This window comes from Galleria mellonella, unplaced genomic scaffold (assembly GCF_026898425.1).
Source record: "Galleria mellonella isolate WM207_F2 unplaced genomic scaffold, CSIRO_AGI_GalMel_v1 utg1267, whole genome shotgun sequence".
In the NCBI taxonomy this organism is placed as follows: domain Eukaryota; kingdom Metazoa; phylum Arthropoda; class Insecta; order Lepidoptera; family Pyralidae; genus Galleria; species Galleria mellonella.
Window position 1 is genome coordinate 3,284,989 of NW_026441987.1, and position 25,468 is coordinate 3,310,456.

Here is a 25,468-nt window from a genome sequence, read left to right on the forward strand (position 1 = left end):
TATCCATGGGGATCGTGACCGGTGTGCTCATCATACCCATGCCCAAAAATACTTTGATAAAGGTCGTTCAACGCATGATAATACTCCGGTGACTGTGTGGGGGTTGGGGGTTTATAAATGAATGGTGTATGGAGACACCTATAATTATTTTGGGCTAATATCAACAGCATTGGAAACCCTTGGAGGATAGTACAGAAAGTACCATCTCTCATTGTCATCTTGCCGACCGTTTTGTGACAACATTCGAGAAGAACTGATCACAAAACATTGTCCCAAATGTTGTATTGCAATATAGAAATGGGGTTATCGTTAAAATCTGTTTTACGCAATAGACTAGGCTTTGATATTCGACACAATTGGTTGTTCAATATTATTTCCTGCGTTTAATACTGGTGATTTATAAAGATAAGCTAAATTACTCAACGACTAAGTACGTATTTACATTGATATAAAACATTCTAAATGACTTTCGGGTATAATTTTAAATGATTGTAAAAAGTGCCTAATCAATTATTAAAATTTGGGTTACAAAGGTCCCGTGTGTAAAAAAACAAAACTATGATGTGAAATAATTGAAATTGTGTTCCACAAAAGAAATCTTCGTTTGTAGCAAAATCAGTCATTTTGATTTAAAAACTAAACTACTAGATAGATTTTCATAAATTTTCCATACAACCAATCTACAAGTCTATCCTTTCAGACGAAAAAAGATTTTTCCAAATCGGTTTACAACTGACGTAGTAATGAGGTGACAAACACGAAAAAAATACATCTGAATTAGAATTCTTACTCTTTTTGAAATTGATCAGAATTTTTTTTTTATACAACTTAGAATGGCAAACAAGCTGACGGCCCCACCTGATGGAAAGTGGTAACCGTCGCCTATAGACATGAGCTGTGCCATGGACATAACAGAGTATACTGTTTCGCCCATGATACCCTCCATGCGTTGCCACTCCTATTCTATAACCATGGGAAATTGGAATGTACTGGTGTAGGTATATCTATAGTTATAATCTAAAACTTCGATCTAAATTCAAGATGTTAGGAAAATGGCGGCTAGGATGAATAAGACATTGGAATTTATTGCGTTAATGGTTTCCCTTGGCCCTTCACTCGCTGTGTTTTCTATTATTTCGTTTCGTAGAATACAATGTGACGAAGTTATAATAACACTAGTAGACTCACTCGCGACTTCGAATGTAATTTAATGGGAATATTTAAAATTAAAATAAAATTGATATTAAAAGTACCCGTAACGGGCGAGCGTGTATGAAAGGATTGATGAATGTGGAAGAAGCGAAAGAGGTTTGTTTGAATCAAAACATTTGGCATTCCATTGTTTCTGCCTACCCTAATGGGAGACAGGCGTGACAGATATGTATGTATGTATGTATGTATGTATGTATTTAAAATTTAGATAAATTGGTAAGAAGTAATTTGTCTTCCTGTCTCTGCAGGTTGAAAATACCTACTGAACTAATTAAATATTGCTACAGACATATAATACGATTAAAAGAAAAAAATAGTCAAATTGGGTGTGTGTTTTTTTTAAGTTTTTATGAAACTTAGAATGGCAAACAAGCTGACTGCTCGCCTGATGGAAAGTAGTAGGTTTGTAATATTCCCTTTTATTTTTTGTGTTGAATATTGCAAGAAGAGTGGATTTAGATGATTCTTGATTGTGTTTTATAACAGTCAGAGGCAATGCCTATGTTGTTCAGGAGATAATTTATGACTGGAATGATGATGACGTAAATTCGAGTTTCTTGTCACTATTAAATCCGCTGCAGTCATCATACGTTGTGAAAATTTTATATTCTGCACGGATTTTTTGGAAACCATTCTATACAATAAGAGGTTTTATCATTCTACTATATTATAACAACATAAATATCACACTATCAGGTCGATTATCAAGCGGTTTCCCTTGGTCATACCATCGTGGTTAATTCTTCTGGAATTCGTCAAGATGGGCCAACTGACCTATCATCTCTCAGTGTTGCCCGGCCAACGTATACTAATAACGCGAGAAGGGTTACCATTCTATTCTCACCTATTAAAAAAAAATATGAAAAAACCCATGCCCAGTAAGTAGAATATATGTACATAGTTACTGAAACGGAGATAATACTTTTATTATGCAATGAGAGGATTTAGAATGGAAAACTACAGAAAACATGAGGAGACAGACATAAGCAAAAATGTATTTGAATGTAAAAACAATATGTCAAAAACATATATAATTTTTTTTACACAACGTAGAATGGTAAACAAGCCGACGGCCCACCTGATGGAAAGTGGTAACCGTCGCCTATACCGTGCATAGAGCAATACCGTGGACATAACAGAGTATACTGTTTCGCCCATGATACCGCTCCATGCATTGCCATTCCTGAGGACTCAGGTGTTATTCCACTGTACCCAGTAAATTCACGCCATATCCCACCATTCAAACCGAAACACAGCCATGCAAACATAACTGCTTTACGGTTGAAACACGAATAGGACAGAGGTATCCAAGCAATCGACTTTTGTACAAAGTCTCCCTCTGGTAAAAGGCAATTTCAAAAGGCAATTAGAATATAAAAATGTAGCAAGGATTTCGCTACAGTTACTTATATCGGTTAATATAATAAAAGTGATTACTAATAATCGTAATTCAATTCCTGGTCTAGTTCCGTGTTTGCGATATGACGGTAACTGCAAAGAGTTGCTTGCACCCACGCTTTATAAACTGCCAGACGTACATATATCTATATATGACGTATACTATTCACTGCACTATACATTAATCACACAGATATATATACAGATCATTTATTCATCATTTACAAAATTACATTTCAAATTACTTAGCGAACCGTAGAAACTGCTATGCTCGGAGTTTTTTTCGCGTGACAAAATCCAAAATATGGTATATCCCCAGAAGAACCACAGTGACCGACATAACCCGAAAGATAAGCAAGTTAAAGGGTCAATGAGCTGGTCATATAGCTTGAAGAACCGATTCTTGAGTGACGATCCTATTCAGGCAAACGCAGTGTAGAACGCACGTAGGTACGAACAACTAAATTTGACAATGATATCACGTAACTACACTATATTATGTATATCTTCTCTTTGCAACCGACTTCAAAAAGAACAAGATTCTCCATTCGGCTGTATTTTTTTTTGTTTATCACCTCGTAACTGCATCAGTCGTAAACGGATTCGGAATTTTTTATCTGAAAGGATATATTTACAGATTTTTTTATGGATGATAATGAGATGGTAACACCGCCCGTGCTATCGGTATTCGCTAGCAGGGCACCAGTGATAGATGATAGGTGAGGCTGGAAGCAGGTCTGTTAGCCCATCGTGATGAATTCAACAAGAATTTACCACAATGGTTTCCAGGGGAAACCGTGTGGAGGTCGACCTGATAAGGTATATTGCTAGCAATGGGGCTGTTAAACCCTATTATTAACAATCCCTTCCCGATTTCCCGTTACAGATTGACCCAATAGAAATTTTATTGAAAACTGTTCTCTGTTCAGTATTATAATTTTTTATTTTAAATCATATTTTGATTTCGAATTCAGAATCAGAAAATTCGGTTTTCTTTTGTGAACCACAATTTAATTATTTAAAGACGGTTAAAAAGCTGATATAATATTATCATACAATCGTTGTATTTTGTCTCTAACAAATCTATCTATGCTTACTCATACCTTATGCTAGTTGAAGCGCTCTCTTCTCGGAATTAAATTAAATTAAATAGTAAATAAACATCTTGGTAGAATTACGAATTTTCAACTTGGAATTATGACGGTTGTTCGTAGTTTCACTCAAGTGTTAAGTGTACAAGGTTGTAGTAGTGATTCAATACATAGGCACATACACTATAAATATTTATACAATTCGTCAGATTTAGAGGGAAATCTATCATTCATTATCATCATGACAGATATGGGTCTCTCCCTATATATATATATATATATATAATGGGTGATAATGGAATGGTTACCCCGCCTGTGCTATCGGTATACACTAGCGAGGTACCAGTGATGGATGATAAATGAGGATGAAGTAGGTCAGTTAGCCCATCGTGACGAAGGGGGGACCACGTGGAGGTCGACCTAATAGGGCATATTGCTAGCAATGGGGCTGTCAAACTCTACTGCTAACAATCCCTTTCCAATAGTTAAAAAATATGTTAATTAAATAACATATAATTAATAATTTTGATTAGTCTGTACCTACTTGAAGCGTCGTATGTATGGATTTTTTTTTTATGGGTGAAAATGGTATGGTAACCCCGCCTGCGCTAACGGGATACGCTGGCGGAGCACCAGTGAAGGGTGATGAGAATGAAAACAGGCCGGTTAGCGTATCCTGATGGATTCATCAGAAATTAACCATGATAGTTTCCAGAGGGAACCGCGAGGAGTTCGACCTGGTTAGGTATATTACTAACAATAGGATTCTTAGTCTCCATTACTAACAATCCCTTTTCCCCCCTTTGTATGGATATTGGAATAGACTACCATTTCTAGACCATATGTAAAGAAAAAACCTTAGATTATATAGATCGAGCCTCAAAAACGCGTCAACTTTTTGACAGTTAATTTCCAAATTAGCTGACTCGTTTCTTTTTATCAGTATTGTACTTATATACTTACACATAAAATATATCTAGACGTATTATTTAATAAATAAAATGAGTGTTTACTCATTAAAAAGATGCAGAAATTATAAAATAAAGTAAATACAGAAATTATAAAGGAAATTAATTTATTTATTAAAAAAAATAATAACAACATAATAAATACTTTGAGTTTACTTACCTAATTTGTAATATATATGTTGACTTCTGAACATACAAACGAATTAATATTTTCAATCGACTTTAAAATATTCTTAAATGGTTTATTTTTGTTCAGCTTGTTACCACATAACTTCATTATTTATAAAACGAAAAATCATTTTTATTTGAAAGCACATACTTTTTGACTGGTCTCATAAATATTTTATCAAAATCGGTTGAATAGTTATTTTTTAAATGAAGATAACTATTTTTTTTTGCGATTGAAGTAGGTTTTTTTTGTGGAACTAAACCTTATTTTATTATAATATTAATTTATCCTTATTGAAAGGAATTTCGAAAGTTCATGAATAATGGCGGAGCTGACTGTATCTTAGGTATCGACCTTGATCTGTTTTCACAGTAATTGAGTTTACTTGGAATTTAGAAAATCATACTTAAACACATTCCCTTCGCTAGGAAGTACCACTTGCAATGAGTGAGCTGTAGATTTATTTTTTATTTTTTTACGCAACTTAGAATGGCAAACAGTGTCGTAAGACTTAAGGTCTTAGTAAGGCGAGGGATAGGCAGCAGCGTGCCTTAAAACATGTCTAAAGCCTGACTGCGGTTGCCAACCCGCCCGCCAAGTGTAGCAACTACTGGCAGAACTCTCCAAGGGGGAGGCTTATGTTCAGCAGTGGACAGTTAAAGGCTGATATGATGATATATATATATATATATATATATATATATATATATATATATATCCCTTTACACTTATGTATGTATATTATGATTATATATTTATTTATTTAAATTTTATTAATCAGTGAAATGTGGTACAAAAAGCGGACATAATGCTATGGCGTTCTCTACCAGTCAACCTTTAGGATATGCAGAGATACTTGATGGCAGTTTAAAAAATAAAATTATTTATATTTTATGTTTTTTTTTATTCAACTTAGAATGGCAAACTAGCTGACGGCCCAGGGTCCTCAGGAATGGCAACGCATGGGGGGTATCATGGGCGAAACAGTATACTCTGTTATGTCCATGATACTGCTCATGTCTATAGGCGACGGTTACCACTTTCCATCAGGTGGGCCGTCAGCTTGTTTTCCATTCTAAGTTGTATAAAAAAAAAAGAGTTGCCTATTATTTAAAAATGTAAAAACGTTATTTCTTAGTAAAAGTAAAATCACTCGATTATGATTTATAATACCTGTATTATTATTCCTTACTTGAGAAATAAATTGATTCCTCATACAAGCTTTTAAGTTCTGTTTATGTGACAAAAAGCTTATATCTTTTTCCAAGCTTCAATCTATCTCTATACGAAAATTCATAATGTATCTTGTACCCAATAATAATTTTGCATGCTTTAGACTATAAGGCGAACATATGTACTTCACAATGTATCAATATCTGTAAAAAACAATGTTTTGGCAAATAAACAAATCTAATCTAAAAAGATTGATTTTGATAATTTAGTCATGAAAAGATTATAGATAACAGAAAATATTAGCAAAATTGTGAAAAATGAATCACCCAGACAATACTGACGCATTTTTGTAAAAACCATAAAACAAATCAAAGTGTTGCCAGGAATTTGTATTAGGTGACATCATTAGCTGACTTGAAGCTTATTTATGTGGAGTGCATGTATTTAAATATAAAAATTGTGGGTACCTAGTTGAGATGAACTGCTGCCTTGGTTCGTAACGTGATTATAATTTTAACTACTTGATATTATTCACCGATACAGTTTTAGTTAAATGCATGCGTCGCATCTAATTAGACTTATATACTAACAAAATTATAACTGGACATAGTTTGTATGTACATAGGACATATTTAAGAAAAAATTATACGAGGGTCTTAGTAGGAACAATAGAAATCGAAACTTTTTTGAAATTTTTGCCAGTCTGTCTATGGATATGTTTGGACATATTTACTTATTTATAACATAATATTAAATAAAACAACAATAATGTTGTCTGTCTGTTTCTCTATCTATATGTTTGTTTTGCCATCATGCAAAAATTACTACACCAAATTTGGATTCAGCATTCAATTGTATTTCTGAAGGTCTAAATTAAAATTAAAAGTATGTTTTAACTTGAGTGTGAAATGGTTACTTACTTCCTACTTATATATTTGTTCCGGCATTATACAAAAATTACTGTACCAAATTAAATGTGGTTTGAACAGTTGCATTTCTGAAGGTCTAATTTAAAATCTGGTATATGATTTATCACGGTATGCTAAATAGAAGTGGTCTGCTTTCATGGTTTTCCTACTTCTAAAATCCACGTGTATGAAGTAGCAGGCAAAAGGCTAGTGAAGTAATAAATTCATGTGTAACGATAACTTAGCGCTTTTATTTATTTATAAACTTAATGTTGCCTACGGCTTCGTCCTCGTTTCCGTCGTTTTTCGTAAAATAAGTAGCCTATGTCCTTCCTCGCAGTTCAGTGGTTTTGATGTACAGGCACATTTCCCTTCACTGCTCTGCTCCTATTGATCGTAGTGTGATGAAAAGTATACTATAACCTGCCCAGGAGTATGAAGAATAATTGTATCAAGTTTCGTTAAAATCCGTCGAGTAGTTTTTGTTTCTATAACGAACATACAGACAGACAGACAGACAGAAATTTTACTGATTGCATTTTTGGCATCAGTATCGATCACTATTCACCCCCCGATAGTTATTTTGGAAATATATTTCATGTACAGAATTGATCTTTCTACAGATTTATTATAAGTATAGATTACTCGCCACACTTACAGTCTCCCAAAACATGTAGTGAGCCATAGGCTTATTTTACAAACATAAAAAGTTTAAACAATATTTAAAAAATATATCTAATTTGTCATTAAATATATCAATATCTGGCTGCTGAGCAATCAGAGAATTGAGCAGAGAAATAGCCTGATAAGTGGGAGCAAACTGAGCAGTACATGTGCGTGGCGGCGGTGCCGATAGTAGTCGACAAGCACGCAATCGCATGCAGCGTTGGGGTGCGTACAAAGAACAACGGCTGAGAGCTGCAGGATTGTCTATTCTGCCGTTGATCAACCGATAAAAGTGCACCATCAAATTACACTTTCGCCTTACCTCGAGCGTTTCTAGACCTACCATAACATACCTTTAGATCAGTCTGCTCGTTTGGGGGGAAAGGGATTGTTAGTAATAAGGTCTAATAGCACCATTGCTAGCAATATACCCTCTCAGGTCGACCTCCACGCGGTTCCCCCTGGAAACCATCATGGTTAATTCTTGTCAAATTCATCATCGTGGGCTAACTGATCTGCTTTCATCGTCGTCTACCATCTCTCACTGGTGTCCCGCCAGCGTATACCGATAGCGCAAGAGGGATTACCATTTCATTATCACCCATTAAAAAAAGTCTCCTCGTTTGTCTTTTAAAAATAAGTATATAAATAAAACAAAATGTAGAAACATAATGTGTATTTATGTATTATTATTATTATAACTTAATACAATATGGCTCGCAATGTTCAAATTATGATCTATATGTTTACACGTATATTATTTACAGTAATTAAATTATATTTTACACATTATAAAGCTAGTGAATGCGTTTGACAGTTTATGATTCTTAAATATTCGATGTTGCCAGTTTATACACACGAATAAATAACAGAATTATGAAATAAGTAAATCTGCTATTCAACCATAGAGTATAGTCACAGATTAAATAATATTTACTTACTTTCTTTTTTGCACGACTTAAAAAATACAAAACAAGGAAGTACAAAAGACGGTCTTATCGCTAAAATAATCTCTTCCAGAAAACCTTTGAGTCGAGGAGAGAAGAAAAAGCAGTAGATATTTGGCGCCATAAATATATTTAATATATATATTACTTACATTGTATTATCATATACTCAGTGAATTTAATTTATTTCGTAAAAACAATGCGATAATATTAATAGATATAAAAGAATCATAAAAAAATCAAACGCATGCAGTGTACAAATTAAAAACAAACATAGTCATTTAATATATTTTATTTACAATTGTTTTTGTAACTGCATCTAAGTATATATTAGCAGTTTGTAAGATACGAGTGTAACTTAAGCTTATTGTATCTCTCCTATAAGAATATTTTTACAATATTACGCGCACACCTAAATTTACAATGGCTACTGGTCGGTACATTATGGAGACGGAAGATGTGTAAATATTTTGTAAATGTAAATTAAATATTATAATGAATGAATGAATGAAAACTCCTTTTTGTTTCCTTCAAAGAATGATACAGATTATAAAGATTATCAATATGTACACAGAAAAATTAATAATTAATTACATAGAAGCAAGATAAAGAGGCGACAATTGGCGACCTTATCTCTAAATAGCGATCTCGTCCAGGCAACCATAGGTTTTTTTTATACAACTTAGAATGGCAAACAAGCTGACGGCCCACCTGATGGAAACTGGTAACCGTCGCCCATAGACATTAGCAGTACCATGGACATAACAGAGTATACTGTTGCGTCCATGACACGCCCTCCCATGCGTTGCTATTCCAGAGGACTCAGATGATATTCCTCTGTATCCAGTAAATTCACGCCATATCCCACCCTTCAAACCGAAACACAGCCATTCAAACTCAACTGCTTCATGGTTGAGACACGAATGGGACAGAGGTACTCAAGCAATCGACTTTTGTACAAAGTCTCCCTCTGGTAAGGTAGGTTGGAGAGGAATAATCAAAATTGTGTCTGGTCAAGGCGTAATAGAAAAAAATATAATAATATACTTTTTTTTACAGTCTGTTAGTTATTATTTTTAATATTCATAATAATAATTGGATAATGTGCCGCGTGGTCCCGGCATAGAATAGGCCACCCCTTTTTTTCCCGTGGATGTCGTAAAAGGCGACTACGGGAGAGCGAGGGATGGACAGCAGCGTCCTTCAACATCTGTAAAGTCTAGCGGTTGTCAAACCGCCTGCCAAGCGTGGTATTACTGGCAATACCCCCCAAGGGGGAGTCTTATGTTCAGCAGTAGACAGTTAAAGGCTGGCATGATGATGACATATGTAGTATGTTTTTCTTATGTTATGGCGATTCTGAAGCACCATTTTCTATCATAAAAATGATGTTAAAATATTAAATTAAGGTTATCATTTTAGACATAACTTTAGTAAATGATATTTCAGAATCGACTCCACTTTTTGTTAAAATTATTTCATGCAAGTTTAGGATATTTTATTAAAAACACACTATATATGGGATGAAATAAAAATCGTTAGTAATACTACAGCATAATAGTACTAAAGTACTGAAGCTCGCGCTCAGCGGACTGAGGCGCGTAGTCAAGATAGCGCTCGCGTTGCAGCTGCTTATGATTAAGGATCACGAATTGATCCCAAAACTAGTCGAATTTTTAATTACATGTAAGTCAAACCGGTAGAGCAGAAATACTTAGAATCTACTAATGCTATAAATTATGACAAAATAGTCATCAAATGAGGAATAAAAAATCTAGTTTCTCTTACAAACTCAATAATTGAACACGTATTATACGAATAAAGCGCAAAGTTATTGGACATATTTCGACTCATGTTGCTTTTTTTATTTTACTATGGTGGTAAACAAGCATACGACCCGTATGATGGTAAACAGGGTTACCGTTGCATATGAACGCCTGTAACAACAGGGATTTCTCACGCGCATTGTCGACCCTTAAGAAACCTTAATACGTCTTTTTTGAAGAAACCACGCTGTAATCTCTAGGAAACACCTTGGTAGGAAGATAAGAACCTGAGGTTTGTTGAAAACGTAGGACGCTGCCTCGAACGGATGCTAACGATTTCTATTTCAACCTGTATATAACGTGTAATACAGAGTGGTAAGCATGGTATGAGTGGCGAAAGTGGTATAGGTGGCGAGCGTGGTATGCGTGGCGAGCGTGGTATGAGTGGCGGGCGTGGTATGAGTCGCGGGCGTAGTATGAGTGGCGGGCGTGGTATGAGTGGCGGGCGTGGTATGAGTGGCGAACGTAGTATGAGTGGCGGGCGTGGTATAAGTGACAAGCGTGGTATGAGTGGCGAGCGTGGTATGAGTGGCGGGCGTGGTATGAGTGGCGAGCGTGGTATGAGTGGCGGGCGTGGTATGAGTGGCGAGCGTGGTATGAGTGGCGGGCGTGGTATGAGTGGCGAGCGTGGTATGAGTGGCGAGCGTGGCGTCAGCGAGTGCGGGCGGTCAGTTGGAGTGGTTGCGCGCGGGCCGCGGCAGCGCGGGGTTGGCGACGGCGATGATGCTGTCGCCGCGCGCCGCCACCACCTGCGGCCGCGGCTCCTCCGCTTCCTTCGCCACAACCACTCTTATTAATACAACAATAATAATGTAATAACATAAGAAAGTACACATACATTATAACAAACAACGAATATCGAGCTTTCAGCTCCCCTTTTCTAAATAGTTTTTGGTACAGATTGTTAATAACAGCCAGTAAATTAGCCAAATATAGATAGATAGATAGATAGACAATTTATTTGCATTACTTACAGCACACAAATTACAATAAAAAAAAAACCATACACGTAATACACAGCAAAAGAGACAAAAGAATAAAAATAAAAAAAGCATATAAGGAATAATATAAGGAAGTAGCTGTGTAAGTCCCGGCATAGAATAGGCCACCCCTTCCTTTCCCGTGGGTGTCGTAAGAGGCGACTAAGAGAACTCTCATGATAGAGGGATAGGTAGCAGTATTTTTATTATTAGCAGCAAACAAGCTGACGGCCCACCTGATGGAAAGTGGTAACCGTCGCCTATAGACATGAGCAGTACCATGGACATAACAGAGTATACTGTTTCCCCCATGATACCCCCCATGCGTTGCCATTCCTGAGGACTCAGGTGTTATTCCTCTGTACCCAGTAAATTCACGCCATATCCCACCCTACAAAACCGTAACACAGCCATGCAAACATAACTGCTTCACGGTTGAAACACGAATGGGACAGAGATATCCAAGCAATCGAGTTTTGTACAAAGTCTGCCATAAAATGTCAAATGTCTAATAATAAATACCTGATCATATATAATTGTTTAATTTTTATTTACGTATTCTATTTAAATAGAATAAAATAAAAATAAGTCTCGATTTTTTTTTTTTTTATAAAACTTAGAATGGCAAACAAGCTGACGGCCCACCTGATGGAAAGTGGTAACCGTCGCCTATAGATATGAGCAGTACCATGGACATAACAGAGTATACTGTTTCGCCCATGATACCCCCCATGCGTTGCCATTCCTGAGGACTCGGGTGTTATTCCTCTGTACTCAGTAAATTCACGCCATATCTCACCCTTCAAACCGAAACACAGCCATGCAAACACAACTGCTTCACGGTTGAAACACGAATGGGACAGAGGTACCCAAGCAATCGACTTTTGTACAAAGTCTCCCTCTGGTAAATTCAAATAAACTTGTTTATATACTCTTTTATTTTTTATTTTTTTATTTCTTGTCCACTGCTAAGTTCTGAATAATAGTAGGTATTTTCATGCAAAGTTTTAATTACTTCACGTACCGGTGGTGGCGTGCTGGTGCTGGAGTAGGAACACCTGGAGTCAGCGTCGTCGCTCTCCGCCTTCACTCCCCACCAACTGATGGTGAACATCGATGTTTATTGCAGGCGACTCTATCGCTAAAAGCGATCTCGTTCAGGCAACGTTTCATATACATACACACACACACATATATATATATATATATATATATATATATATATATATATATATATATATATATATATATATATATATATAGTGGTGGAATATACAAATAACAATTAGTAACAATGTAAGCAAAGGTGAACTTATCTCTAAAAGAGATTTATTTCAGTCAACGTAACACAGTGACGTAGTAAGTAGTGAGTAGGCAGTAGCAGTGCCAAACAGAAATCTAAACGATAATAATAAATATGTATATAATTTACAATTATATATATATATATATATATATATATATATATATATATATATATATATATATATATATATATATATATATTGGAATATACAATACTAATACACATATACCATACATACATAAATATAAACCTACATAATATAATATATGATTATAATACTGAAAGATACTCATTCAAATTAGCAATATCGAAATGTTGCTAAAACACCACAACGCTATGGGGAATCAAATAAGTACTTTTACGAAATTTTAAACTTAATTTTATCAAAAGTGCAACTATTAAACCATAAAAATTGAACAAAAACAGAGTTACTTACATAAAAAGAGTTAAATGAAGATCTTGCTATAATACCATTTTGACACATAATCACATATAAAAACAACCCCAATTATAGTAAGTAAAGCCCTTCCTCAGTTTTCATACTAATCTTAATCAAAATCGGTTCAGCCGTTTAAGTAAGAAAACCAAGCAAACAACCAAAAAGAATTCCCTTCATATTTATTGTAATATTTTAAATATAATATCTATACAGTTATTTTGTTAAACTAATTCTAAACAATGTACAAATATACAAAAGTTTTGGACCATGTTATTATGTTATATACCTATGGTTGGAGTTGCTCCTAGCTGCGTCAGGGCTTGCTCGAACTCCATTGCCTTCTTCGCCTTCCTAATACACATTAATTTATGTTATTCAATGTGCCATATATTTTGGAAGTTAATATTGAAACTGATTTTAAATATCGTTAACTGAAATTAGTTAAATTGGATCAGAATTCGTTAACAATACTTTAAAAAGTTAGCTCAGTTATAGTCAAATTGTAAATGTTAAAGAATAGTTAATTGATAATTAGTTATATTAAGTTAAAAAACTGAAAGGTGATGAACAATAAGCTTCTAATGAGAAAGATGAAAATGCTAACTAAACATGCTGTGCTGTAAACTGAAATAATAATAATAGTTTTCTACTTACCAATGCAACTGAAATTAACTAAACATCATATATATTAATAACATAATACTACAACAGATATGGCAACTGCAAAGAAATTTAGACAAGCATTCGATAGAGGCAGTCGTGCGTGTTAATATAATAATAATAGTGTTATTGAAATATCAACAAATGTAAATACAAGACATCGGCCTATCCCACCAATAAAAAGTAAAATATTTGTAAATTAATCAGTTTAGTGGGTAATTTTAAGGGAGTATCTAAGGGCACTATACTAGGTCCCGTCAACTAAGATTGTTTTTATACCGCGAAGGTGATAAACTAGCGTCTAGTAAGCAGTTACTGTAGCCTATGGACGCCTGCAACACTAGAGGTGTCCCGTACACGTTGCAGGACCTGAAGAAACCTTAATATACCCTTTTTAAAGAACCCCATACTGTAGTCTCTAGAGAAAGACAGGCAGGGAGTTCATTGCACAGCCTGAGCTTCCTGAAACTGCATTGTACGTGACATTTTAGGTTTTATATATATTTTTTTATGGATGTAAATGGTATGGTAACCCCGCCTGCGCTAACGGGATACGCCGGCAGAGCACCAGTGAAGGGTGATAGATGAGAATGAAAACAGGCCAGTTAGCCCATCATGATGGGCTAACTGGCCTGTTTCGTCAGGTTTCATCAGGAATTAACCATGATAGTTTCCAGGGAGAACCGCGAGAAGGTCGACCTGATTGGGTATACTGCTAGCAATAGGATTCTCAGTCTCCATTACTAACAATCCCTTTCCCCCTGGTTTTATATTATTGTGCATAAAAAAAAATTACAATATCCTTTGTCTTATTACTGTTAAGATTTTCTTATTAGAATTCTAAATTCATTCTAATATGATATGTTATGTAGTATATATATATTATATAGAAAATATATGGGCTAATAGGTACACGTTCATGATATTTATTATAGATTTTCTTGTTTGAATGGCTGATATCTATTCCAATAGCATAATTTACATTATCATATTAGAATAATCCTTATTGGTCAGGCATGAATACCGTACCGCTCCTATATTCAGTGAACATATCCCGGTCACGCGAACGAACTCGCGGGTAAAAGCTAGTATAGGATAATCTTTATTGCAACACGCTTTTGTTTTAATTGCGTGATAATTTTTATTTTCAAATTTGACAAATAATGCAATAAGATAAATGTTCTTATTTACAATGATTAATTATTTTTTTCTTACATCCAATCCGATTCGATTTGAGTCAAATCTTCTTATTCAAGAATATAAGGGTAAATCTTATATATAAAATTCTCGTGTCACGGTGTTTGTTACCAAACTCCTCCGAAACTGCTTTACCGATTTTTATGAAATTTTATGTGCATATTGGGTAGGTCTGAGAATCGGCCAACATCTATTTTTCATACCCGTCAATGTTAAGGGTGACCCACCTCAAAATATATTTTTTTATTTTTTTGACATTTTTTTTAATTTTATTTTATTATAATTTAGCATTGAAAAATACATACAACTTAAAATTTTCATCGTTTTACGATCAACCCATGTATTTTAATCGCGATTTTTATATTTCGCAATAAGTGGTAAAACAATGTTTGCGGGGTCAGTTAGTTTTACTATAATTTTGATATTTTTTTATACTACTTTGCTGGCAAACAAGCATACGGCCTGTCTGATGGTAAACGGCGTTACTGTAACAATAGAGATATTAATGAAAGTCGCGAAGAAATCTCAGTTTGTAGTGTTATAAGTAATCAATCTAAATGCCCTATGTGGTCTACGTAACTGAGACCATTCAAGCCTACAATTAACTCCTTGTGATCACGGAATAAGATTAGGTACTATGCATCGCCAATCCATTTCATATACAAAATTTCGCAGAAAAACACGTAAGAAACTAAGCAGAAGACATCGGTATAACAAAATTACAAATCGATATAAAACTCGATACGGAACCGTCGTGGAAACAGAAGGTTATTATAGGTATTCTCCTATTATAGAGAGAGGCCCTGAGCCCAGCAGTGGGATGTCAAGTAAACGATGACGTTCAAAAAACGCGTCCCAATAAGTCAAAACGTGAGTACTTTTTAATGTTTTTATTTTTATCTGGAAAACCAATGCGTCCTCAAAAAATCCGAGCCATATACACGACCTAATGAGATATGTATGTGCCTTATACGTCGTGATTTCAAGTTATGTTTACTTCATTGTTTATTTATGTTTTATGTTTTATCATTTAACGATTTATGTAGTTTTTATTATTAAATATTTTTACATTTATTGTTACATTTATTTACAGATGTTATTGTAACTTCGATGGTGGAACATAAACTCCTGTTTTTAATCAGGGTAAGTACATTTATGCTGTGTGGTCCCAGTATTGAATTGGCCACCCCTTTCTTTCTCTTAAGTGTCGTAAGAGACGATTAAAGAAACCTAATAGTAGAAGGATGGGCAGCAGCTTCTTAAAACATCGCCAAAGCTTAACTGCGGTTGCCAACCAGCTTGCCAAGCGTGGCAACTACTGGCCATACCCCCATATGGAGAGGACAGTTAATGGCTGATATGATGAAGAAGATGAAGTATATTTATATCGAGAAACAAAATTTTCTGAATGGTAAAAATGGGATGATAGTTTCGTCAGCGCTATCCGTTTACTCTAGAGCTAGAGGGGTTCCTAAACTTATTTTGTCTACTGCCCACTTTGAGAATAAATTATTTTTCAGCGCCCCCATTTTTTCACCTACTTAAAAACCACTATTACTTCAAGATCAACAAATCACCCCCAAGCCTCTACACAACGCCCCCATTTTTTTCTGGATCTCTTACCGCCCTTTAGGCCTGCAGCGCTCACAAGGGGACGTTATTGCTCAATTTGGGAAAGGCTGCTCTAGAGGGATAGTAACGTGGAGTCAATTCAGTTGGCTCATTGTGATGGATCCAGTATTGATCAATCATGATGAGTCCTCATTACTAGCAATCCTTTCCCCAGTACTAGGTGTTAGATTGGCATACAAAGGTAGGATAGTGCAGAAGGGTAAAGTCTGAGGTCTACATGTTAGTACAGATGCAGGGTCTACGTGATAGTCTAGACTGTGAGGTCTACGTGGGAAGTAGGCGCAACCTGGCGCGGTCGTTTGCTCGGCGTCTCCTCGTCATCACGGTCGCGGTCCTCGCACACAGACGCCGAGGGAGGTAGTCTGCAACAAATATTCAATTTCTATATTTTCGAATTTCCAGAAATGGACTTTTTACAAAGTCGTTTTGCTTCGGCACTTCTGTCCCATTCTTGTTTTTGCCGCTAAGCAGTTGTGTTTGCAAGGTTCTGTTTCGGTTTGAAGGGTGTGAAATAATATGATAGTGATATTATAGGATATAGAGACAGGTCCTCAGGAATGGCAAAACCTTGACAGGGAGCTCATAAACTGAGCATTCGTGGCAGAAAATATCTCATGGCTTCATCTATTTTATTCTCCATATTGGACAATGTAAATAAAGAATACTCATGCGTAGTCTTCAGGTGTAGTAAAAATATATAGAAAAAAATATTTATTCAGTGCTTAAATTCACATTAAAACACATATTAATAAAAAAAAAATTACCAATAAACAAAAAATAGTGTAAGTAATAAGCAGTTGTGTTATGTCCCGATTGTGTATTTAAAATATATATTGAATAACCGATATATTCTTTATTGGGCTAATATATAGGTATAATATCTACGATTTATAGATATCGCTATATGTATAACCGATATATAATATACAATTTTTTTTTTATACTACTTAGAATGGCAAACAAGCTGACGGCTCACCTGATGGAAAATGGTAACCGTCGCCTATAGACGTGAGCAGTACCATGGACATAACAGAGCATACTGTTTCGCCCATGATACCTCCCATGCGTTGCCATTCCTGAGGACTCAGGTGTTATTCCTCTGCACCCAGTAAATTCACGCCATATCCGCCACCCTTCAAACCGAAACACAGCCATGCAAACACAACTGCTTCACGGTAGAAACACGAATGGAACAGAGGTAGCCAAGCAATCGACTTTTGTACTAAGTCTCCCTCTGGTAGTATTTATTGGACTAACATATCGAGATTGTAACTGCGATATATAGATATTGGTATATATGGGTCAGCCGTAGTGTTTGTAAGGAATAGGAGGCCGTACCCGTGCTTGGAGTAGTGCAGGCCGGCGCGGCGCACGAGCTGGCGCGCGAGCGGGAACAGCTCGTCGCGGCGCGTGAGCAGCGCCGGCACGCGCCCGCACAGCTGCGCCGCCGCCTCGTTCACCAGCACCTGGGCACAGCGCACACTACTGTGGGGCAGGCGCCTGCTGCACGCAACCGCTCACACTACACACAAACTGCGGGGGGAGGAGCGGCATCTACTGAACGCAACGGCTCACAGTACAGAACGATGGGGGGAGAAGCAGCACCTGGTGCACGCATCGGCTCATAGTACAGACAAATTGTGGGGGGAGAAGCGGCACCTGGTGCACGCATCGGCTCATAGTACAAACAAACTGCGGGGGGAGGAGCGGCATCTAGTGAACGCAACGGCTCACAGTACAGAAACTGTGGGGGGAGAAGCGGCACCTGGTGCACGCAACGGCTCATTACAGACAAACGGGCGGGGGGATGTGAAGGGGTTGTTAGTAATGCGGACTATCAGTCCCATTGCTAGCAATATACCCTATCAGGTCGACCTCCACGAGCTCACTCCTGAAAAACTATCGTGCTGAATTCCAGGTGTATTTATTACGATGGGCTAACTGACCTGCCCTTTCATCCTCACTTATCACCCCTCACTGGTGCTCTGCCAGTGTATACCTACCGTTAGCGCAGCCGGGGTCACTATTCCGTTATCATCCATTGAAAAAAAAAGTATAGATAAACACTGGGACGAAAGCCATTATTCTTAAGTGGGATATTAATATCCATTGTTAGCGTTTTTTTATAAAACTACCGCCCAGTTCGGAGTGCAATTTTAGCTGAGAAGAACAAGCAAAAAGTACAGAAGAAGAAGAAGTACACAAGTATATCTTTTCAGATAAAAAAGAACTTTCCAAATCGGACTACGACTGCGGAGTTATGAGGTAACAAACATAAAAAAAACATAATCGTATTGAGAACCTCCTTTTTGAAGTCGGTTGAAAAAAATTCTTAAAAATGTAATTCTCACCTCATGTAACGTCAACGGCTTCTCGGGTTTTCTTTTACAGTCAAACCTGCCGTATATCGCTGCGTATTTCCTAATCTCCTCCATCCTCCGTGGATCCGATTCAGGCATCATCATCACCAGTTCCAGATCTTTGCACATCTTCTTTTTCGTGTTTTGCGGCTTTGGTTCCAACTGTGGTAAATGTTTACTCAATTTCTCCGCAGCTACCGCTAACTTTTGTACGTGAACATCTAGAAGTACTGGCGTGAGCTGGACCGGTGACGTCACAGAACTCGGACTAGACCCAGCTGAGGCTGGTGGACAGGCACTTTGCGGTGAGAATGATCTAGAAGCTGTTGATGTGACTGGGGTAGCTGGCGCAGGGGAGGACGGTAGGACAATTTTGGTGAAAGTGGTTGTTTGATGGACTGGGCTTGCGTTGGGTGCTGATGCGTTAGAACCACAACTGTTCTCTGGAGCTCCAGGCGATGGACTATACATTGGCCTGTTATTTTCCGGGGACGCTACAGTGCGTGGCAAGACGGATGGGATTGTAGGGGGCATATTTAATAATCTTTGGTTACATTGCATGAATGGGTTTTCAGTAGGACAAAGGTTAGGTACTATGGGGATTTGAAATAGTGCTGGGTTGGTGACCCACTCTTGAAGTGCTTTTTGGAGCCGTCGCACATGGAGGGGTTTGGAAGCCATGCCGACTAGTGCCATTATTTCTAGGAATTCCTCCTCTCCAGCGTCACAGAGCTGCTGTACGTCATCACCCCCTGGAATTATTACAAAAAAAAATTAATTACTATTTAAAGGTAACCCGACAAAGGATAGACCACCCCTTCCTTTCTCGTAGATGTTGTAAGAGGCGACTAAAAGAATTTAATGGAAGAGGGATACGCAACAGCGTCCCTCTTAAAACATCTCTAAAAGTCTAACTGCGGTTGCCAACCCATTTGTCAATCGTGGCAACTACTAACAAAACTCCCCTTATGGGGAAGGCTTATGTCCAACAGTGGGCAGTTAACGGCTGATATGATGATGTTAATCAATCAGTCAATTAACAATTTATTTGAATAAACATAGATATAGTTAAAAATTGGTTGTGTTTTACCTAAGTCACATATGGTCTGGCCGTGTGGTCCCGGTATAGAATAGGCCACCCCTTCCTTTCCTGTGGATGTCGTAAGAACCAGCTAAGGGAGGGCGAGGGATGGGCAGTGTTCCTCTTTTGCGGTTGCCAATCCGCCTGCCAAACGTGGCATCTACTGGCAAAACCCCCCAAGGGGAGACTTATGTTCAGCAGGGGACAGAGGCTGATATGATAATGATGATGATATGGTTTACCATTAGCATTGTAATTTTCAAAATAAGTATGATAAATACATAAATAAACAATTATGGTTATAATAAGTACTCTTAGTTTTACACATTATTCCATTAAAAAAAGTGCAAATTTTATTTCAATGGTAACATTTTAAACAATAATAAATTAAAATAAACCTCCAGTATTGTTAACTAAACTCGTATATGGAATAAAAAAATTAAGAAGGTAAATTTTTCCCAAAGATAATAAACCTAATCCAATTTAATAACATTAATATGCAAAATTGCTCGGGACGGCTGCTTATCATTGTTCCGTCATAAAAACGTGTGATTCAATAAAAAAAATTACGTTCTAGTCGATTTTAATTTAAGCAGAATATGCAAATGTCTTACGTGACCATTTTGCGAAAGGGCTATAAAAAAAAAACAAAAGACAAGCGGGCCGACCAAGCCCTTCCTTGGAGTGGGTAATTGGCGGGAATTCAGAAAGAAAAAAAAAGTTATAAAAAAGTAAATTTGCATCGCGATGTCTGTGAGGTTTTTTAGCTTATGGAAATGTATTTTTTGGTCGTCGCGCCGCGATGAGAAAGTGTTTTTTCTTGCGTTCCTATGAAATGAATTGTTGTTTGGAGATGAGGTATTAAAAAATAACTGCGCATGACTACTCTTGACATGTGATCAAGTTTTATACTTTTTTAATTTACGAGTTATTTATCTAAATGTTGCTGTGAATTAAGCATAGGTTATTTTATTTTTAATTTTAATTCATTTATTCAATAGTAAAAATTGTATTAATTTGCGTGTATCTCAGGTGATTCTATATCAAAATAAAATTATATATCTATTATCTATTTACTACATTTAAAAAAAAAAACTTTGTTTTAGGCACGATTATCAGAAAATTTATTTCCGTATGTAGATATTATTTTTTTATACATCTTAGAATGGCAAACAAGCTGACGGTCCACCTGATGTAAAGTGGTAACCGTCGCCTATAGACATGAGCAGTACCATGCACATAACAGAGTATACTGTTTCGCCCATGATACCCCTCATGCGTTGCCATTTCTGAGGACTCAGGTGTTATTCCTCTGTACCCAGTAAATTCACGCCATATCCCACCCTTCAAACCGAAACACAGTCATGCAATCACAACTGCTTCACGGTTGAAACACGAATGGGACAGAGGTACCTAAGCAATCGACTTTTGTACAAATTCTCTCTCTGGTAAATAGATAGATATGTATGTATGTATCATTAAACAGAATCTACATTGCTTTCACTGAATCAAACCTAAAATAAACCACTCAGATTGTGTTCATGTACTTTACCAAGAATATAAATGACAGGAACAAGTTTGTAAACAAATTAACAATTACCTAATGTTATAAATAAGACTTATTTAAAGTTTATAATTGTTATAATGACGTTACCATGAATAATAATGCAATAATGATGAATGATGTAAAGTGATCTGCTCGTATGATATTTTAACATCATCAGAATATATTTAGAATAATGACTCGAACTAATGAATTATTCAGGTTAGGTCACTCCACACAATCCAGATAGGATGCTAGCCGCATATCAGGCGCGCTGTATGGTTGACTGTCGCCGTCAGATTGAAATTATACGAAAGACAATTATTTAATTAAAAAAAAAATTGTACTTAGTAATAGACAAGGAGTGCCTTGTCTATCTCTATGTCCGCTTATTTTTATATTACGTTTTCACAGATGTCTAGTGTTGCTTTTGTAACTTGAAATAACTGTCAGATTTTGTTTTGTTCATTGTTATTTTTTTTTTCTTATTTTTGCTTTATATACTTTTTTTTATAATTATATTACCGTCCTAAAGACACCGTGTTTCCACAATCCCTTCCTAACCAACTTCTAATTCTACTATGACATAAAATTTCGCGGGAAAATAATGACGGTTGAGTACCCATTTCGAGAAGTGTGTCGTAGTAGGCGAGCAGACTGGCCCTCTGCATTACTCTGTACAGTTGCAGCTCAGCCTCGTTTGCAGGGGCTGATGTCACCACCACTGTAATAAAGAAATATTTATTTATTTATGATACTGGAAGACTTTGTACAAAAGTCGTTTGCTTAGGCACCTCTGTCCCATTCGTGTTTCTACCGCGAAGTAGTTATCTTTGCATGGCTGTGTCTTGGTTTGAAGGGTGGGATATGGCAGTGAATTTACAAGGCACAAAGGAATAACATCTGAGTCCTCAGGAATGGTAACGCATAAGAAGTATCATGGGCGAAACAGTATACTCTGTTATGTCCATGGTACTGTTCATGTCTATATGCGACGATTACCACTTTCCATCAGGTAGGCCGTCAGCTTGTTTGCCATTCTAAGTTGTACATAAAAAATACTTTAAATGGTACAAAAAAAGTTAATAAATAAATAACAGACAACAACGCTGTTGATAATGTCTGGAAATATTTTGATATAATTATAGACTTTGACATAATTTTAAAATTACTGTTCTACATTACCTTTTGTCTTGTCCTTCATTGTTCTAATAAAAATATACAATTCTCTCTGAATATATTTGTCCTTCTGTGACTAGTTCTTAGACTAGTATGAAGATAAAAAAGTACAATTTTAAACAGATAAGGTGTTAGCAAAAATTTTTTTTTTATTATTATTATTTTAAAGCTTACTCTCAACTGATTTCTCAAATAAAGCTTTATCTACTTTCCCAAGTCACGGAAAGAGAAGAATTAATGGGCATCAATAGTTTACAGAGATGTTCAAAAATTTTTGGTTTAGGTTCAGCTAATATAGATTGAATAAGACCAACATTAAATTACAATTAGTAATATAAAAAAAATACATAACATTTCAATTATGGACCCTGTTGGGCACAGCAAGTAGGAGAAAGGAGGACAACACTTTTTTCACTTTCGAAATAGTCTAAGGATCTGTTACAATATTATCTAGTCATTGAAATTGTATCACCATAGGTAAGTATTCAATAATAAACTATAATACCTAGATATAGTAATTTGCATTCAGTAAGCGTGAAACAAATCTAAATTTCTCATAAGCCAGAAATTCGCGTGCCCCAAACGATTTCGATGCATCCACATTGCGTGATGAGGATGCACAAAAAACGACCCTATTTTAACAACCCCCGCTATTACCGAAAAGAATCGACCGTTACAGAACTATAAGGAATGAATAGATGAATAACGCTTTATGTAAAGGGGTTCTTTTGTTAAAAAAAAAAGGGTAAGCCCGCCAATGCAGTGCCGCGCGGGAAAAATATTGATCCGTGTTGCTAGCACACAAAAAATGTTGCCACCCTAATGTCTAGAGACCATTGGGTTTTGCGTAGAAAAAAAAATAGGGTGGGGTCTAGTCCCACCCCTAACGCAGGTACAAAAACGTTACATGAAAAAAAAAAGTGTCAGAAAAACATTCTGGTATATAGAAATGGAATTAAGTATGTTTTTGGGTATTACCTATATATTTGTGTGTGATATTTTTGTCATGTTTTCTAATACACTGTTATTATTATTAAAAACTTGTAATGTTTTAACTTTAACAAAACGTAATATACATAATTAAAATAATAATACATAAGTATTATATAGGTAACAAGGACACTGAAATTATATAAGTAACAAGGACTATTAAAAATATACTATTATTATACGCTTAAACGGCTGAATTTATTTAAATGTTATTTGCTGCACAGATAAACCACATCCTAGATTATTAATACCTAGGTCAGAGATTTTTTTTTTAAGTTAATCTAAGCAAGCAAAGTCATGAGTGATAGTTTTCTGTATTTTGTTATTTATTGATAAATTTATAAATTTTTAAAACAAGCGTCAATTTATTAAAAACAACAAACCTCTTATAAGCTTATTTTAATTATTCAAGTGTTTTGTCCTTTTCTATTGCAACAATTTCTCAATTTAAAAGACAGTGATAAAACATTCTAATAGTTTAAACAGGTGTTTTATTAATTGTATAGCATTTTTATTATTTATTTTTTACTTTTTTTTTTGTTCTATAAGCGACAGTTTCAACTTTCCGTCAGGTGGACCGTTAACTTGTTTACCATTCTAAATTGCATTAAGTAACATAATATTAATATAAATATATAAACTTTATATACATATATACCACTGTTGTAAAAATCTTAGATACTAATTTTATATAAAATATTATTATTATTTATATTTTGATATGTATACAAACGCCGTGTGTGGGGCACAGAATGGGTCACCCCTACCTGTCCCGTGAGTGTCGTAAGAGGCGAATAAGAGAGGGCGAGGAATGGACAGCAACGTCCCTCATAAAACATCTTAAAAAGCCTAACTGCGGTTGCCAACCCACCTGCCAAGCGTGCCAACTACTGTTAAAATTCCCCTTATAGGAAAAGCTTATGTCCAGCAGTGGACAGTTAACGGCTGAAATAAAAAAATTTTTGTGTAATAATTTACACAAAAATTTTTTTTTATTTAATTAAATTATAAAAACAAAAATTTAGTGCTTGTAACGTATATCCCATAGGTATTTTGTATTGACTTATTAATTTATTATCTATTATTAATTTTTAAATGAAAGATGTGTGTGAAAAACATATTCTTATAAAAAATAATAGAGACAATTACGTGGGATAGGGTAGAGTAGTGTACTATAAAAAACTAAAATAATAAACATAAAAAAAAAACTTCATGAGAACTTATTCTCAATCACTTTTTTACTCTGCCTTACCCAACACTTCATATAAATAAAAAAAAAAAAAATATTCTCGCGAAACTAGTGTCCAAAAAACAGATTTACATAATCTTTTTGTTTAAAAAAAAAATAGCCGCAGCCGTATGCAAATTCAGTTTCTGGGTCTAGAGCGAAAGGGTGTATCGACCACGCCGTTCAACTATTGTTTTTTTTTTACTTTTTTCTGTTAAAAAAGTGGTCACGTAACAATTTGCATACTCACACATATTAAAGTGTTTAATTTTATGCGTGTCTCACGGTACCATAGAGATTACGTTCTATATTTTTTTTTGACTCAGAAAAAGAAAAAGTTATTAATCTTGAGAAATAAACAGGGACAATTAATCTATGTTGATCTATTATTCTCTTTTATTGTTTGTACTTTTACTAGAATGATTATTTGCTCTGTACTTGTACATACTTATCATATGTGTGGTGAAGAAATAAGAGTAGATATTATGGGTTAAACTCCTTTTTAACCGATTTGG

The 25,468-nt window shown here is 35.7% G+C and overlaps 1 protein-coding gene across 2 annotated transcripts in view; it reads right to left on the reverse strand.

Annotated features, from left to right (window-relative positions):
* Positions 1-8,307: 8,307 nt before the first annotated feature.
* The window catches only part of LOC113513918 (NGFI-A-binding protein homolog), a 44,237-nt gene continuing 27,076 nt past the window's right edge, over positions 8,308-25,468 (reverse strand). The window contains exons 2-8 of one of the 2 annotated variants that reach the window (XM_052901028.1): positions 22,179-22,280; positions 18,924-19,684; positions 17,911-18,038; positions 16,859-16,934; positions 13,370-13,434; positions 12,363-12,438; positions 8,308-11,131 (exon numbers count right to left, since the gene is read on the reverse strand). In XM_052901028.1, the coding sequence (XP_052756988.1) occupies positions 11,027-11,131; positions 12,363-12,438; positions 13,370-13,434; positions 16,859-16,934; positions 17,911-18,038; positions 18,924-19,684; positions 22,179-22,280 (1,313 nt within the window). In that variant the 3' untranslated portion in view covers positions 8,308-11,026. Of the gene's footprint in view, positions 11,148-12,362; positions 12,439-13,369; positions 13,435-16,858; positions 16,935-17,910; positions 18,039-18,923; positions 19,685-22,178; positions 22,281-25,468 lie in introns of both variants that reach the window. The other variant, XM_052901027.1, reaches the window with a different exon arrangement.